This window comes from Anomaloglossus baeobatrachus, chromosome 6, assembly GCF_048569485.1.
Source record: "Anomaloglossus baeobatrachus isolate aAnoBae1 chromosome 6, aAnoBae1.hap1, whole genome shotgun sequence".
NCBI classification, from domain to species: domain Eukaryota; kingdom Metazoa; phylum Chordata; class Amphibia; order Anura; family Aromobatidae; genus Anomaloglossus; species Anomaloglossus baeobatrachus.
In genome coordinates this window covers 464,255,633-464,273,065 of record NC_134358.1, presented here as the reverse complement: position 1 = coordinate 464,273,065, position 17,433 = coordinate 464,255,633, and the positions used below count along the sequence as shown (strand labels likewise).

The 17,433-nt window shown below is 43.4% G+C and overlaps 1 protein-coding gene across 2 annotated transcripts in view; it reads right to left on the bottom strand.

Moving 5' to 3' along the window:
- The window catches only part of TBC1D5 (TBC1 domain family member 5), an 835,136-nt gene that overhangs the window by 500,526 nt on the left and 317,177 nt on the right, over positions 1-17,433 (bottom strand). For both annotated transcript variants that reach the window (XM_075316666.1, XM_075316667.1), the window contains exon 4: positions 15,858-15,968. In XM_075316666.1, coding sequence (XP_075172781.1) covers positions 15,858-15,951 — 94 coding nt within the window. In that variant the 5' untranslated portion in view covers positions 15,952-15,968. The remainder of the gene's footprint in view (positions 1-15,857; positions 15,969-17,433) is intronic.

Sequence of the window (17,433 nt, the reverse complement as noted above, 5' to 3'; positions counted from 1 at the left end):
TTGTGAGTAACCGTCTTTTGTTACGAGCTCCTAAAGATGGAGGGAGATACTTGTAGAGCCCAGATTTCTTGTAATATTATATATAGTTATATTTTACAATAAAGTTTAATTTCTTATACATTTTGTAGAAAACTTTATTTTGCATCAATGTGGAGAGAGGAAAAAATACCCTATAAATGAAAATACATTATATCACAAAAACAAATACACCCCTTACATTTTTGTAAATATTCTATTATATCTTTACATGGGACAACATTAACATTAAAAATATGACACTTTAATACAATGTAAAGTACTGTATTTTTCGGACTATAAGACGCACCGGACCATAAGACGCACCCTGGTTTCAGAGGAGGAAAATAAAATTTTAAGCAAAAATTGTGGTCATGACAGTGCTATGGGGTGAGGACTGCTGCTGACACTGTTATGAGGGTAATGTCCCCAAATTCTCTACTAAGGTACCCCAGCCTGGTAATGATCCTTCTGCCTTGTATATGATCCCCATCCTTGTATATATGTCCCTCATCCTGCTATAGCCCCCATCCTGATAAAGACCCCCATTCTGCTAAATACCCCATCCTGCTATATACCCCCATCCTGGTATACGGCCTGCATACTATGGCACACAAAACAATAAACGTTTATACTCACCTTTCCTCACTCCAGCAGCATCGCTCGTCCACCTGTCTGCCAGCAGCAGCGTCGCTGACCTGTGTGGAGCCGTTCCCTGCAGCATTGTGATGTCCTCCTGTCTGCCTGCCCGCTGATGTGTCTGGAGTCGTGCGCACAACGATGACGTCATCTCTGTGCTCACCACTCTCTACACAGATCAGCGGGCAGGCAGACAGGAGGACATCGCGATGCTACAGGGAACGGTGAGTATACCATACCTATTCACTGCCCCTCGTGCTGATGATGATGCGCGGGGGCAGTGAATATAGCCACACATGATCACTCCACTCTGTAGTTGCCAGGGGTGATCACGCGGGCCGGCTATTAATTACGCACGCATCCCCTGCCCGTCCTCTAGCCCACCTGTTAGTGCCGGCTTCAGCGCTGAGAGATGATGGGCGGAAGATGCATGCATATAAAATGAGCGGGCCCACATGGTCACGGCAGGTGCTGCTACAGCCTGCTCGTGCCCCCGATAACCCGCTCCACTGCAGCACCCTCATTCCCCGCAGCCATGCCCTACATTCAGACTATAAGACGCACCCCCCACTTTCCCCCAACATTTGGGGGAAAAAAAGTGTGTCTTATAGTCCGAAAAATATGGTAGTCAGTGTATAGCTTGTATAACAGTGTAAATTTGATGTGCCCTCTAAATAACTCAACTTACAGCCATTAATGTCTAAAGCACGGCAACAAAAAGTTGACACACACACACCCATAACTGAAAATAGCCAGATTGTGATCAAAGTGTCAATATTTTGTGTGACCACCATTATTTTCACTCACTGCCTTAACTCTCTTGGGTATGGAGTTTACTAGAGCTTCACAGGAGACACTGGAATCCTCTTTCACTCCTCTGTTATGACATCACAGAGCTTTTGGATGTTAGAGCCCTTGCGCTCCTCACCTTCCATTTGAGGAGGCCTCACAGATGCTCTATAGCGTTTAGGTCTGCAGACCTGCTTGGCCAGTCCAGCACCTTTATTTCCTCAGTTTCTTTAGCAAGGCAGTGGTTGTCTTGGAGGTGTGTGTGTGTGGGGTTGTTATCAAGCTGGAATATTGCGCTGCAGCCCAGTTTCTGAAGAGAGGGGGCCATGCCCTGCTTCACTATGTCACAGTAGATGCTGGCATTCATGGTTCTCTCAATGAACTATAGCCCCTACAGCCAGCAGCACTCATATAGCCCCAAACAATGACATTCCCACCACAGTGTTTGACTGTAGGCAAGACACACTTATCTTTGCACTCCTCACCTGGTTGCCTCACACGCTTGACACCATCTGAACCAAATAAATTTATCTTGGTCTCATCAGACCACAGATCATGGGTTCCAGTAATCCATGTCCTTAGTCTGCTTGCCTTCAGCAAACTGAGAGCTTTCTCGTGCATCATCCTTAGAAGAGACTTCCTTCTGGGAAGACACTAATGCAGATCTATTTGATGCAGTGTGTGGCGTATCGTCTGAGCACTGACAGGCTGACTCCTCACCCCTTCAGCCTCTGCAGAAATGCTGGCAGCACTCATACATCTATTTTGAAAAGACAAACTCTAGATACGACGTGGAGGACATCCACACAACTTCTTTGGTCGATCATGGCGAATCATGTTCTAAGTGGAACCTGTCTTGTTACATTCCTGTATGGTCCTGGCCACCATGCTGCAACTCAGATTTACGGCTGTGGTAATCTTCTTATAGCCTAGGCCATCTTTATGAAGAGTAACAGTTCTTTTATTCAGAACCTCAGCGAATTCTTTGCCATGAGGTGCCATGTTGACCAGTTGCCATGTTGTTCCAGTGACCAGTATGAGAGAGTGTGTGACTGATAACAACAAATTTACCACACCTGTTCCCCATTCACACCTGAGACCTTGTAACACTAATGAGTCACATGACACTGGGGAGGTAAAATGGCTAATTGGGCACAATTTGTCCATTTTCACTTAGGAGTGTACTCACTTTTGTTGCTAACAGTTTAGGCATTAATGGCTGTGTGATGAGTTATTTAGAGGACACCAAATTTACACTGTACTACAAGCTGTACACTGAATACTTTACATTGTATCAAAGTGTCATATCTTCAGTGTTGTCCCAGAAAAGATATAATAAAATATTTACATAGATGTGAGGGGTGTACTCACTTTTGTGGTATACTGTATCTTGAAGCCAGTCTATCCTGATTTTGTAGACATCTCTGGATATGTACGGTATGATATGGGGAGACATAGTTCATTGCCTGCTGTGCCCTAACTTTTGAACACTTTGATCAGGATGAACAAAGAACATACTTTTAGTGACGTTTCACGTTCTTCCTCCTCAGAGGATCACTGGATCCCTTGTAATGTGTGAGAGAAGCACTATTGTGCATTTCATGGTGACATGAAAAGATCATTTTTATAGTAAAGTCAATGGGTCTTAAGAAACTGGGACATTTCTGAAAGCACATTAAAAGTGAATATATAATGCTAGAAGAAAAACTGTAAAAAATGAGAACCTGGGCTAGTAAATTTTGGGGCATACCATAAATTTGGAAACACGTCTTCTCCGATTTTCGAGTAATCCAACATCATCATAAAACAATTTGGGGCACATTTATGAAACTGTCTAAAAGAAAAACTTGCTTTGGGCAACAAAGACAGTTTCATAAATCTCCGCAATGTCTACACAAGCCGACACTAAACACTATACCTATAATATCCGCTCGTAGAGTCCCTTTATAATTATCTTCATTACTGGCTTTTGTCTCAGACATGACTCCATTCTGCACAATGCCTGAGCAGCAGGGATGAATACTGAGTTTCTAATTAAGCGCCATGGTAAAGTTTTCACAATTGTGGTTAAAACAGAACAAAGCCTAATAATATGAAAAACGTGCAATACATATATAATGGTTTAATAACACGCTGTAATGTGAAGTCCCACATTTGCTTGATAAGCAGTTCATGCAGCTATATTTCAGTACAAACCACCACGTACAAATGGATTTCTGAACATCTAAAGATTTGTACGGTGGAGAAAATCTATTCTGTCGGTAATATTCTGCATGTTGCAGAGCACTGAAGTATCATCCACCTGTCAAGGCATTTTTTAGTAAAACTGCTAGTACGGTATTATACATTTTATCAGTACATATTAACCCATGACATCATCAGTGCAGCATTGCTGGCAAAAATAGCTTTCATCTACACCATGCTTTATGACAAGATAGTAACATGTAACGCTGAACTACAAATTGGGTCTCATTTATGATCTGGTGGCAGTATGGTGAGGATGCATTTTCCCTGTATGGACTTGTAAGGGAATATGTCTGTAACATATATCCCTGGCAATCAGAGGTACTGCAGGATAGGGAAGGGAAAAACTTCTCAAAAACATAGTTTGTCACTATCTGATGCTCTATGCCTCTGAAATTTGTCTTATATTCACATGTAAATTAGCTTTACTGTAGAAGAGCATCGGTTGACCTATCAGTGCACTTGCAGTCCTCCACTCCGCCATGCTTATCCATCCCTGCTTCATGATATATACCGTATTTTTCGCTTTATAAGACGCACTTTTCCTCCCAAAAATTTGGGAGGAAAATGGGGGGTGCGTCTTATAATCTGAATATAGCGGTACCTGGGTGTCCTGTCTGTGCGGCGATCGGGCGGCCAGGTGCCTGTGGCTGCATTGCAAGCGGCCGGGTACCTGTGCTTGCGTGCGGTGGCAGCCGGGTGCTGTGTGCGGGCGGCAGTCGGGTGCCCGTGCGGGTGTCAGCCGGGTCCTGTGTGCGGGTGTCAGCCGGGTCCTGTGTGCGGGCGGCAGCCGGGTCCTGTGTGCGGGCGGCAGCCGGGTGCTGTGTGCGGGCGGCAGCCGGGTGCTGTGTGCGGGCGTCAGCCGGGTCCTGTGTGCGGGCGGCAGCCGGGTGCTGTGTGCGGGCGGCAGTTGGGTGCTGCGTGCGGGCGGCAGCTGCACAGGCACCCGCACGCAAGCACAGGTACCTGGCCGCTTGCACGCTGGCTGCCACTCTGTGCGTGCGGGGCGGGCGGCTGCGCAGCAAGTTACCCAGTTTGTCCGCGGTCCCAGTTTCAAATGATGGCAAAAGGAGCGAGCGCGTGCGCAGATGGAGCTCTTGGATGAGAGCTCCATCTGCGCACACGCTGCTCCGGGAGTCAACGCGTCCGCAGATGGAGCCCTTGGATGAGAGCTCCATCTGCGCATGAGCCGCTTCAGGTGCCATTATTTGAACCGGGACCGCGGACACTGGGACACTCACTGCACCGGCCTGCTGCACGACTCACCCGCCGCCGCTGCCGCCACGGACCCCGCGGCTCCTTTCACCACAGTGTCCCGTGGCTCCTGCCACCCCAGACGCCACCGCGCCTGCCACCACCGCACCTGCAACCACGGACGCCACCGCTTCACAACCACTGCTGCCCCCCTCCGGTAAGAGAACACTGGAGTATAAGACAGACCCTATTTTTCTTACCTTTTTTATGTCTAAATTTGGGGTGCGTCTTATAATCCAGTGCATCTTATAAAGCGAAAAATACGGTAATAGAAAAACTCTGCTACATAAGGTCATCCGTGCTCTCCAATGTCAATCAAGTGTCACGCTGTCTGTGGGGAGAGACACCCAGCAAGTGGACTCCTAAAAATAAGGGAGGCTGATACAGAAAGGGAGGGGGGGGATAACCAGGGGCTTGCCCTCAAACCACAGGTACCTATAAGGGTTAGGAGGTGTGGCTTGCCAACGTGCCCCTGCCTCCTAGTAAGACTCTAGGACTAAATCCCACCACCCACGAATCCACGAGGGAGAAGCAAACACAAAAATAAACAGCAAAAAGGGGAAAAACAATAACTTGTCTTGAGGGGGAATCTTCAGAATGTACAGCAACATTAGTCTGAAGCCACAACAAGGAAAAACCACAACTTATCTTGAGAGGGAACCTTCAGAATATACAGCAACCGTAGTCTGAAGCAACATGCACTCCTGAGCAAGCAACTTCTCCAAGTGAAGAGTATAACCCGCACTGGATGAGTGAAAGGCCCCAAGTTATAAAGGCCCTTAATTACCAGCTAGAGGAAAGGCTCCTCCAACCTGGCAAGGAAAAAAAAAACCTAAATCAAGCCCTTAAAGGGACAGCGTCCATTAACGTCTGGACGATTGCCGGGCCCTTCTGCACCTGGTCCCAGCAGCAGCACCTGAAGGTCCAGACACATCCGTGACATCAAGAAGCAGAGGGATGGGCTGGTACCGAGGAGCAAGGAGGAGCCGAGTACTGCAAGTGCACGGATATGCTAAACAGAGGACTTGTAAAGTAAATGTGCAAATGAATAAGAGACGGCTGTTAGCGCAATGGAGCATCAGAAAGTGACAAAACAGGAATCTTTGGAAAGGTATTGCACTGCCCTATCCTACAGGAATTACTGACAGATTCCCTTTAAACATACTTACAATGTCTCGCGAATGTATTCATCCCCTTGGCTGTTTACTATTTTGTTACATTACAAATTGTGTTTAAATATTTTTGTAATCCAATTTGTGTGTAATTCATCAGCACTAAATAGTCTGTTGGGGATGTTAAGTGAGAAAAATATAGGCAAAAATTAAATTTAATGGAATAAAGTAAATAAAAATTGCCATTTCTGGTGTAAGCAATTCCCTTCATAAGTCACATGCTTAGTGAAAGGAAGTCTACTTATGTGCAATCTGTGTCCCGGGGTCTATCCGTACATACACACCTTTCTGAAGGGCCACAGAGGCTGCTAGACCACTAACCAAACAACACCATGAAGACCAAGGAGATCTCCAAACAAGTCAGAGACAAACTTATTGAGAAGTACAAGTCAGGGTTGGGTTCTAAAAAAAAAAAAATATCCCAATCTCGGATGATCCCCCGAAGCACTATCAAAGCTATTATCATCAAATAGAAAAAACATAGTACCATAACAAACCCGCAAAGAGAAGGCTGACCACCAAAACTCTCAGCTCGGGCAAGGAGAGCATTAATCAGAGAGGCAGCACAATGACCAAAGGGAATCCTGAAAGAGCTGCAGAGTTCCCAGAAACTGGAGTATCTGTCCGTATGACCACAATAACCCATATACTCCATAGAGCTGAGCTTTATGGAAGAGGAGTCAGAAAAAAAGCCTTTACTTACAGTCAAAAATTGGAAGGCTTGTTTTGGGTTTGCCAGAAGACATGTGGGAGACTCCCTAAATGAAGAAAGGTGCTGTGGTCAGATGGGACAAAAATTTAACTTTTTGGCCACCACGGTAAATGCTATATCTGGAACCAAATAAAACACAGCTCATCACTCCAAGAACACATACTTTTCCAAGGCACTGTATATACCGTGTACAGAATTATTAGGCAAGTTGTATTTTAGAGGTTTTTTTTTATTATTGATCAACAACTATGTTCTCAATCAACCCAAAAGACTCTCAAATATCAAAGCTTAATATTGTTGGAAGTTGGAGTGGGGTTTTTTTTAGATTTGGCTATCTTAGGAGGATATCTGTGCAGGTAACTATTACTGTGCAGAATTATTAGACTACTTACACTTAAAATGAGGGCGGTTACCAGGATAAAATACCTTGCATGTGGACACACATGGATATATTTAGGCAAATTTAAAGACTTCTGTCTTTTCTTATATATTTACACTTTCCCTGTCTGTCTCTTTCCCTCACTTTCCCTGTCTGTCTCTTTCCCTCTGTCTCTTTCCCTGTGTCTGTCTCTTTACCTGTCTTTGTCTGTCTCGTACCCTGTCTGTATCTTTCCCTTTCTTTCCGTCTGTCTGTTTCCCTGTGTCTGTCTCTGTCTCTTTGTCTGTGTCTCTCTTTCCCTGTCAGTCTGTCTCTTTGTCTTTGTCTGTCTCTTTGTGTCTGTCTCTTACCCTGTCTATGTCTGTTTCTTACCCTGTCTGTGTCTGCCTCTTTCCCTGTGTCTGTCTCTTTCCCTGGCTGCATTGTGACACGCCAACATTTCATATAAGGGCGTGGCTGCGCATTCTTCTGAAGTTCTGGCTGCACTGTGGCTCCCAGCTCCATTCGCTTTAATGGAAGCAGGTTTTTTGGCGAATAACTGTAAAGTGTGGGGTTAAAATTTCCCCTCAAAACATAGCCTATGATGCTCTCTTGGTCCAGACGTGTGAGTGTGCAAAATTTTGTGGCTGTAGCTACGACGGTGCAGATGCCAATCCCGGACATGCATACATACACACATTCAGCTTTATATATTAGATTGTCACTACTACCGTGTTTTTCCAAAAATAAGACTGTCTTATATTTTTTTTGCCCCCTAAAAAAGCACTAGGGCTTATTTTTTGAGGAGGTATTATTCTTGGCGAAACACGGTTGGGGGTAAGTTTACCCCCCAAAAAAGCAGACCCCCCCACTTCCCAGGAGACTCATACTCACCAGACCAGGACTTCTGGGTGGCTCCCAGGTCCTGTGATCTCCGGTCGGTGCTGCACGCCGTCCTACCCTGCTACTAGCTGACATACTGACACACACAGCAGATCACACACACACACACACACACACACAGCAGATCACACACACACACACACACACAGCAGATCGCAGGCACACACAGCCGATCACACACACACACACACACACACACACACACACACACACACACACACTGCAGATGGCAGGCACACACAGCCGATCGCAGACACACACAGCCGATCGCAGAAAACACAGCCGGTCGCAGAAAACACACATAGCCGATTGCAGACACACACAGCAGATCACACACACACACAGCCGATCGCCGTGCACACATCACATCACATCACATCCAGCGCTTACGGCCGCAGGGAATGAAGCAAGTCACGTGTCCCGCCGCAGGTCCTGTTCGTCGCGCTGCACCGCACTGCCTCTCAGGATTCTGCCGCCGAGAAGAGATCGGTGTCGCTGGATGAGGTGAGTGTGTATGCGATCCGATGTGTGTGCGATCCGGTGGGTGTGTGTGTGTGTGATTTGATGTTTGCGTGTGATCCGATGTTTGTGTGTGCGATCTGATTGTGTGCGATCCGATGTTTGTGTGTGAGATCTGGTGTGTGTGTGATCTGATTGTGTGTGTCATCTGATTGTGTGTGTGTGTGTGTGAGATCTGATTGTGTGTGTGTGTGTGTGTGTGTGTGTGTGTGAGAGAGAGAGAGAGAGAGAGCTGATGTGTGCGGGTGTGCGATCACTGCAGGTCCTACGGCTCAGTGTCGGGTGAGTGTAATCCCGGGTGCCGCTGTCTATAATGAAGTGTCCTGCAGTATCTGTAACCTTTTTAGCTGCACGGACACTTCATTATTGATCCGCGGCTAGGGATTATTTTTGGGGGAGGGCTTATATTTAAGCCTTGCTCCGAAAATGCTGAAAATCCCTGCTAGGGCTTTTTTTTGGGGAGGTCTTATTTTTGGAAAAACACGGTATTGCGGCTGTGCATCCTCCCTCTTTTGCTCGTACCATGATTGGAATACTATGGACCAGTGGCCATATGCCTTTCAAATGTCAGGATTCCAGAAGTGCTAATGGTGCATAACAATATCCTCACTATCTTTTCTCCAACAAAATGTGTCTATCCAGCGATGTGTCACTTACTGAGCTGTTTGCTGTCATTTTGATAAAATCAATGTTTTCTCTGCTGCAGATCTAGCAGTTATACAGAGCTCATGAATATGCTGGACTACCTGGCTGCACGCCATGTAGTCCTCTAATGATAATCTACTGCTGATTAAACAGCGATTTTATCAAAACTACACTAAGCAGCCCAGTAAGTGACACATCACTGGAATCAGGATCTCTGCCCTTACGATATGCTGCTCTCAGATTAGGTGGCAAACACCTGGTGACAGATCCCTTTAATCCTGTTCCTATGAAGCTATGTCCTTTGTTATATCCTGATGAAGAAGTCTGAAGACTTCGAAACATGTAGATAATAAAACCACATCAAATCTACTGCTTTATATCGTGGACTATTCTTCTGGATCTCCATCAGCAGCACAGATGACCGACCTACTGTTTCTCTTCTGGTATTTCTCTGGTATTTTTAACCCGTGGGACTGCAGTAGCTGACAATTTTAGCTCTATCCTTGTTGTGTGATGCAATTCCCTGTACCTTATTGTCCTTTGTCATTGAATAAAACCCTATTGCGTTTTCGGCTTCTCAGCTTTTTCCTACATTCTCCAACAATGTGTCTCAGTGCTGAATGATTCTGCTGAAAGCTGAAATCTGCAAGAACCACAAAATATTCAGTTTCATGCTGGAATTCCTAGGGTCTACCAGAGACCAGCACTTCTTTGGCCCACTACATCAATGGATAATATGTAAATGTTCACTTTCACTTTTTGTTGTGACCATTGTACATACGGAACTAAAAGGTTAAAAATGACCTTGGTCATAAAAAAGGCTCCAAGTGCCATATGAATAGCCATAACGTCAGTTCCAAATGGAATTCTCTTCTACTGGACCTTTAGGACTTTTCGTTCTACAAGATGACTTATTTTGAGGAGAGCTCCACTAGTGGATCTTCTGGTACATTGCTGGGCCAGACTGACCTGGTCATATTGAATATATCGTCAGGCAATGGCCGCAATAAGCAAGAATAGAAGAAGAGAAAAAAAAAGGTTTATTTTGGAAATTTCGGATTGTCACTTGAAGCCTGCTGTTTGCTTGAGATGTTAAGCACACTTCATTTTTTTTTTTTATTTCTAAGCAGAAGATATTTTTCATTTTGATTTACAAGTCTGCACTTTATAATAAAATGTAATAGAAATCAGTTCTTAAAAAATTAAATATGATGTACTTTAATTATAGCGCTCAGAAGTAGCAGGCTGGGATTAGAAATGAAGCTACAGTTGTTCATTGGGGAATTTAGAAGACCCTTTATTTTCTAAACTGTTGCAGATTTATGCTGCAAATGTGACAATGGAAAGAAGAGCACCTTCTTTGTTAAAGTGAATCTCGGGCTATGCTTAAAACGGTCAATACGTATGGCCGGGAAGTAGAGTGTAGCAAGTTCCTCTTACCTCTTCATTATGTGTTTTTGCTGATTTCATTTATTTTGGCTGCTTTTGAAAGCTTTAATGTAACTCCATTTATTCCATATACTTGTGTTCTTTAAGTCCTTGAGATGCGACTCGTTTTGATTTTGAAGATGCAGCATACCTTTCTACTTTTGCTACTAAGCATTTTCTTATTTTGCTGTGCTTCAGATGCATTTGTGGTATCATTTTCAGAAAAATTACACTTATTGGTAATTTTTAAAAATAGTTTTTAAAAAGAAATTTGTCACCAGATTTCACAATATACACTGCATTTATTATTAAATAGAGCACAGACCTGATGGGACTGGTGTAATTACTTTGAAACCCCATGTCAAAATGCATGTAAAATCCCTTCTGAAAGTTTTGCTCCTCTAGCTAGACTGATAAAATATTCATTTTAATTTGAGGATTATACAACTATTGAAGCACAGAATTTCTAAATAATTACACCAGCCTCAACTAATATTACAACAGCAAAACCAAATGTAGACTCTTAAGTTAACGGTGAAAAAAAAATAGATAAACTTGAGGCACCCCAGTCTTATATTTTATCGATGAGGTGGACAGCAATGTGAGCAGCCTCTTCTTACCTCAGCACCACAGGAATTTCCAGTATTAGATCAGATAGACAAGGTAGACAGCAGTATAAGCAGCCTCTTCAGACCTCATACCCTTTGTATCTCCAGTATTAGATCAGATAGACAAAGTGGATAGCAGTATGAGCAGCCTCTTCTGACCTCAGCACCCTTTGTATCTCCAGTATTAGATCAGATAGACAAAGTGGATAGTAGTATGAGCAGCCTCTTTTGACCTCAGCACCCTTTGTATCTCCAGTATTAGATCAGATAGAAAGGGTGAATAGCAGTATGAGCAGCCTCTTCTTACCTCATCAGCACCAATATCTCCAGTATTAATTAGATCAGATAGACAAGATGAACAGCAATGTGAGCAGCCTCTTCTTACCTCAGCACCACTGGAATCTCCAGCAGAAGATCAGATGGACAAGGTGGACTGAAGTGTGAGCAACCTCTTCTAACCTCAGCACCCTTTGTATCTCCAGTATTCGATCAGATAGACAAGGTGGAGCAGCATGTTCTTACCTCATCAGCCCCAATATCTCCAGTATTAGATCAGACAGACAGTGTGGACAGCAGTATGAGCAGCCTCTTACCTCAGAACCCGTGATATTTCCAGTATTACATCATATAGTCATACTGGCAGGCATGCTGCAAGCCGGCATTCATACAAGATCGTGATTTCTGCACAAACGGTCAGATAATCACAGCTTCAAGTCCCCTTGGGACTATAAATCCAATAAAAAAATGTAAAGTAATAAATATATATATATATACATACATACTTATTTATTTTTTCAATATGGAAAAAAATAAAGCACAAAAGTTCAAATCACCCCCCCTTTTGCCTCAAGTGAAAATAAAAATAAAAAACAATACACATACTTGGTATTGTTGAGCTAAAAAATGACCGATCTCTCAAAATATAAAATTAATTAATTTGATTGGTAAACAGCGTAACAAAAAAAAAATTAAAAACACCAGGACAACATTATTTTGGTTGCCACAACATTGCAATAAAATACAATAAGAGGCAAACAAAACATCATATCTACCCAAACATGATATCAGTGAAAATGTCAGCTCAGGATGCAAAAAATAAGATATCACTTAGCACCACATCCTGAAAAATAAAAACGTTACGATTCTCAACAAATGGCAATTAAAGCAAAATTTTGTTTTGGGCAAATTTCTATATTTTTTTTCACCAAAAAACTATATGTTTGATATCTATGTACTTGTACTGACCTGGAGAATCATAATGACAGGTCAGTTTATCATCTAGTGAACATGATAACTTTTATCTAAGTGGTGAATAAAAAATTCTGAAATTTGTTTAAAAAAAAAAATCCGCTTTTGTCACCATTTTAATGCAATGTTGCAACAAAAAAAACATAATTCTGGCGTATTTTTTTCTCACTACACCCTTTACCGATTAGATTAATTTATTTTACATTTTGATAGAACAGGCATTTCTGAATACAGTGACAACAAATATATGTATTTTCTATTTTGATTTATTTTCAATGGGGCAAAAGGGGGGTGTGATTTGAAATTTCGTGCAGGTTTATTTTTTCATATTTTCATTGTTTTCTTACTTGTTATTTACTTGTTCTATCCGATTGCTCCTACTGTTCAGAGCGGTGTCACATTCACAGGAAAAATGTCATGACAGCGACAGGGCCCATAAGCTGACCCCTGCCTGTAATGACAACCCATCGGCGCCCCAATAATGCGTCATGGGGTCGCCGATGGTTGCTGGAAATTACACGCTCCAGCAGAATTTAATTAAACAGGTGTGGGTGGATCAGAGATCCACCCATGCCTGTTAGGTGCACATATGCAGGGAAAAACGCCACGTGAGCCTGCATTAAAGGGATAGTTACGGTCATGAATGTACAGGTACGGGGAGTTAAATAAAATTAGTTTTATTCAACACAAAAGCAACAAAAAAAGTGCAACAAAAACCACAGTGTCTTTCAATGGTAAAAAAAAAGCAGCAAAAACCACAGAAATAATTGACATGCTGCTTCTTGCAAAAACACAGAACATTTCTATTTCAGTCAGGAGAAAAAAAGCAAGTGAGTGCATGAGATTTCTGGAATCCCATAGGTTTTGCTGGAATTGTAAAAGCACCTCTTTATCTGCATAAAACTAATGGACAAAAAAACACGGGGAAAAAAAAGCTGCAAAAACGCAAAGTGTGAACATAGCCTATGAGGCCTATACACAGCACCTACTATGCATCTGGTATGTATCATGTAATACTTACAGGATCGTAGATCTGATATTGCCATACAAACACTACCCTCTCCAGCTGCCGCCTCTAGAAGACGAGCTCTGAGCAGACGCCGGCACGCTCAGCCTCAGCCTTCCGCGGCATACACAACACAGTTATTTTAGATTTAAGATTACAAATAAATTTCACTTCCTTGGTTCCAGATGCACATGTTCAATGACTGGAAAATTAGTTTAGGTGTCATGGTGTATAACAGACTACTCGCAGAATGTTTTCGCGACAAGGATCACGTTTCCAGCAGCTTGTTAGGCTCATCACTTCCTCAAACTATGTTGTCAGTGCTAGCGAGTGAGTGAAGAATCCCCGGCACAGTGACACATAATCACACACAGGCTCCTCTCCCCATGCAGCTCTCAGTAGGATTAACGCTTATTATTACCCTAAATTGAAAGAACTGCAAACTTTAACTACAATTATTTTAATTTGATTTTATGGTTTATGTAATCAAATGTCTTATGTCAATCACACTGAAATAAAGCATTTATTGACTTAAGGACGGTGCAAACGATGTAAAACAAGATCCATGCAGAATAAGATGATATGGGGGAACGTATAAAGATGTAGAGATTCCAGTAAGGCCTCCTTCACACATCCGTGTCTTCGGTACGTGTGACGTTCGTTTTCACACATACCGGAGACATGGACACACAAAGACCCATTAAAATCAATGGGTCTGCGCACACCTCCATGCTTTCACAAGGACCGCATGTCCATGTGGAGCACATGCGTGTCCGTGCGCTCCACACAGCGACATGCCCATTTTTCTCTGGCAGCACACGGGACCACACACTAACATCAGTGTGATATGTACCGGAGAAAACAAATGTCACACAAAAATAAAGAATTTTTATACTGACTTGTCTCCTGCACTGTGCTGTTACTTCCGGGCTGCTCATTATACCTCATGAATATGCACTGCCCCAACCGCGGACCCAGAAGTAACAGCAGTGCCAGAGACACTGCTTTATTCCATTTCCTGCACTGCCTGCCGCCTGCAGTATATTGGCAGCACGACCCGTCCTTTAAAACGGAGAATATCAGAGCATGTTTATGACTCCAGTCACACAACAACGAGAAGTTTGTCAGGGGCATCACAACATTTTTTGTTAAAACATTCCGGTAATATGGATACATTACAGGTTGTTGCCCTTGAGAAAGTCAAATTGCCAAAAAGAGGAGCAAATTTGAAAGAATTATTATTACGGAAGGAAACATTTTGGATTTTTTCAATGGGCACCAGATCCCCTCTAGGTATGAACCTTAAGAGTGACATGTTCTTTATTTACTAATCATGTCTATATAATTACCTTAATAATATCATACCTCAACTTTATTGTTTTCTATTTCTTTTTACTTTTACTTTTTTTCTTGGTCTTTTTTCTTTCTTTCCCTTTTTTTTCCTTTGGCGTTTGCTCTCCGCCCACTCTTCCGTCCATATCTGGTTCTCAGCTTATTTTAATCAGTCCATGTCATTCATTTGGTAGAGACAGACTAAGAACTACCCTGTTCGAAACGCGTCTTCTCGGTCACGCTTAGAACCATGTTTGGACTTTTTAATATGCCTTAATAAATTTTCTAAGTTTTATCTGATCCTCTGGACTTTGTTGCTGGAATTTTGCATTTTTATGGACAAGACTGCCAGCTTCTTTTTCTCCTTGCAGAAGTCCTGGATATACTGGTCCCCCTCGGCTACAGGTGAGCGGATACTAATTTCTTTTTCCCAGAGACAGGTAAGTATGCCAGCTCATACTGTTCGTGTGCTCTCTGGATGTTACACGAATAGCACAGGGGCAGCACACAGAACACACACACATACACATACACATACGGGGAAGTGTGAAAGAGGCCTAAGGCTGCGTGCCCACAATCAAGAGCGTTTTCGACGAAGCATACTTCTGCTGCATCCAAAACGCTGCGTAGTACAGTACAAGCCTGGTGGATGGGATTTATAGAAATCTCATGGCCTCTGTGCTTCTTTTTAACACTGCATAAACTGACATGCGGTGTGGGTTTCCTATCTGCAATATGTCAATTTCTCAGCCGGAGACACTTGAGTCTCCTGCGCAAGAGAAAACAGAGAACAAGGCGAAAATACACTGTGCCCAGAACGCCACATAACCCTGATCAACGGCCTGTACCCTAGGGAGTACATGTATCCTATGACGGCATGGTCATAATTTAGGTGTGATTTATGGTCATGGGATTAAAACTATTCAGTAATTGGTGTATTTATATACAGTAGGATGGACTTATGTTGGTTTCCGGAGCCTCTTACCTAAATCATGCTTTCCGAGATCACTCTGTAGCGGGTCAAATCCAACTTCTTCAGACTGCAAAGGATGGCGAGTTTGGGGCTCAGGTTCTTGCATTTTGATTAAATGTTTAACTAAAACAAAGAAGAAACATTTGTAAATGACTAATAAGTCTAAACATAAATGATTAACATAGAAAAGCATTAATGTCAGGGGTGAATATACGGATATCAGGTCTCTTCTGAATTTTACTGGAGGAAACTTATGGCAGGTCCTTGACATCTAGTGTACGAAGAAACAAGGAGATAACAAGATGGAGTCAGCATGTCCAATCCATCATCGAGCATCAGCTCCCTCACCATAGCCTGTGATGAAGTTGGGGAACCTCGTTAATCCAAATGTTGTCATCCTGTGACTATGACAGTTGACTGCTGGCCAAAGCTCTTGGCATGTGCGGTCATGTATGTATTATGAGGCAGTACTGAAAGTCATTGCACAGTGTTGATCAATGGAAGCTGTGGTGGTCTGATGACTTGCAATGTGCTACAGAGGACTCATTTGATTATCATTTGACCTTTGTTAAGGTTCAAGTCTCTTACAAGGGTGAGCCAGGAACTTATAGGGCAGCAAACAAAAGGCCCCTATGGACATTAGACAAAATTTGGCTGAACTCACTGATATTATTTGTTTGTCTAGTATGTATGGTGGCCTCTCAACTCCCCTCTATCAGATAATGCTAGGGAAAGAAGGATCGACAATGCTGAATTTTAACTGATGATACTTTTGGATTCAGTCCAAGTAAGCCAACGCTAAAGGAATCTGGCAGCAGCCTTCTCATAAAGAACACAATAGCGCTTGTCCAAGCTAAGCCTGTGTTATGGGGATGGGGAGAGAGAGAGCTGTCTGTGGAATCATCAGTCAGATCATCCGACAGTCTAATATTTAAGGGGGGCTCCCGACTGTAACCTGACATTTGTCGGAGAAGAGAAGATTGTTGCGTGATAAATATTAGCTGAGGAACTTTTTGGTTTTTCCTTGAGGAGCTTGGCAGCAGCTTTCTCATGAAGAACACAGGAAGGCTGAGCCAAGAGTTTCTATGCATGGGGACATTAGGAAAGACAGATGCTGGCTACAGGATCATTCAGCCAAAAATTATTCAATATGAATGGGGGGACTTTTAGGCTAAAGCCTAATGCGGGCGTCACACGATACGATCTATTGTACGAGCGATCGTACCTGCCCCCATTGTTTGTGTGTCACGGGCAAATCGCTCCCCGTGCCGCACAAAGTCGTTAAACCCCCGTCACACGTACTTACCTGCTGAGCGAAATCGCTGTGGGTGGCGAACATCCACTTCCTGAAGGGGTGGGACGTTCGGCGTCACAGCAACGTCACACAGCCGCCGGCCAATAGAAGCGGAGGGGCGGAGATGAGCGGGACGTAAACATCCCGCCCACCTTCTTCCTTCAGCATTGCCGGCGGCCGCAGGTAAGCTGCAGTTCATCATTCCCGGGGTGTCACACGGAGCGATGTGTGCTACCCTGGGTACGATGAACAACCAGCACAAAGAAGAATAAATCATTTTATAAAAATAAACGA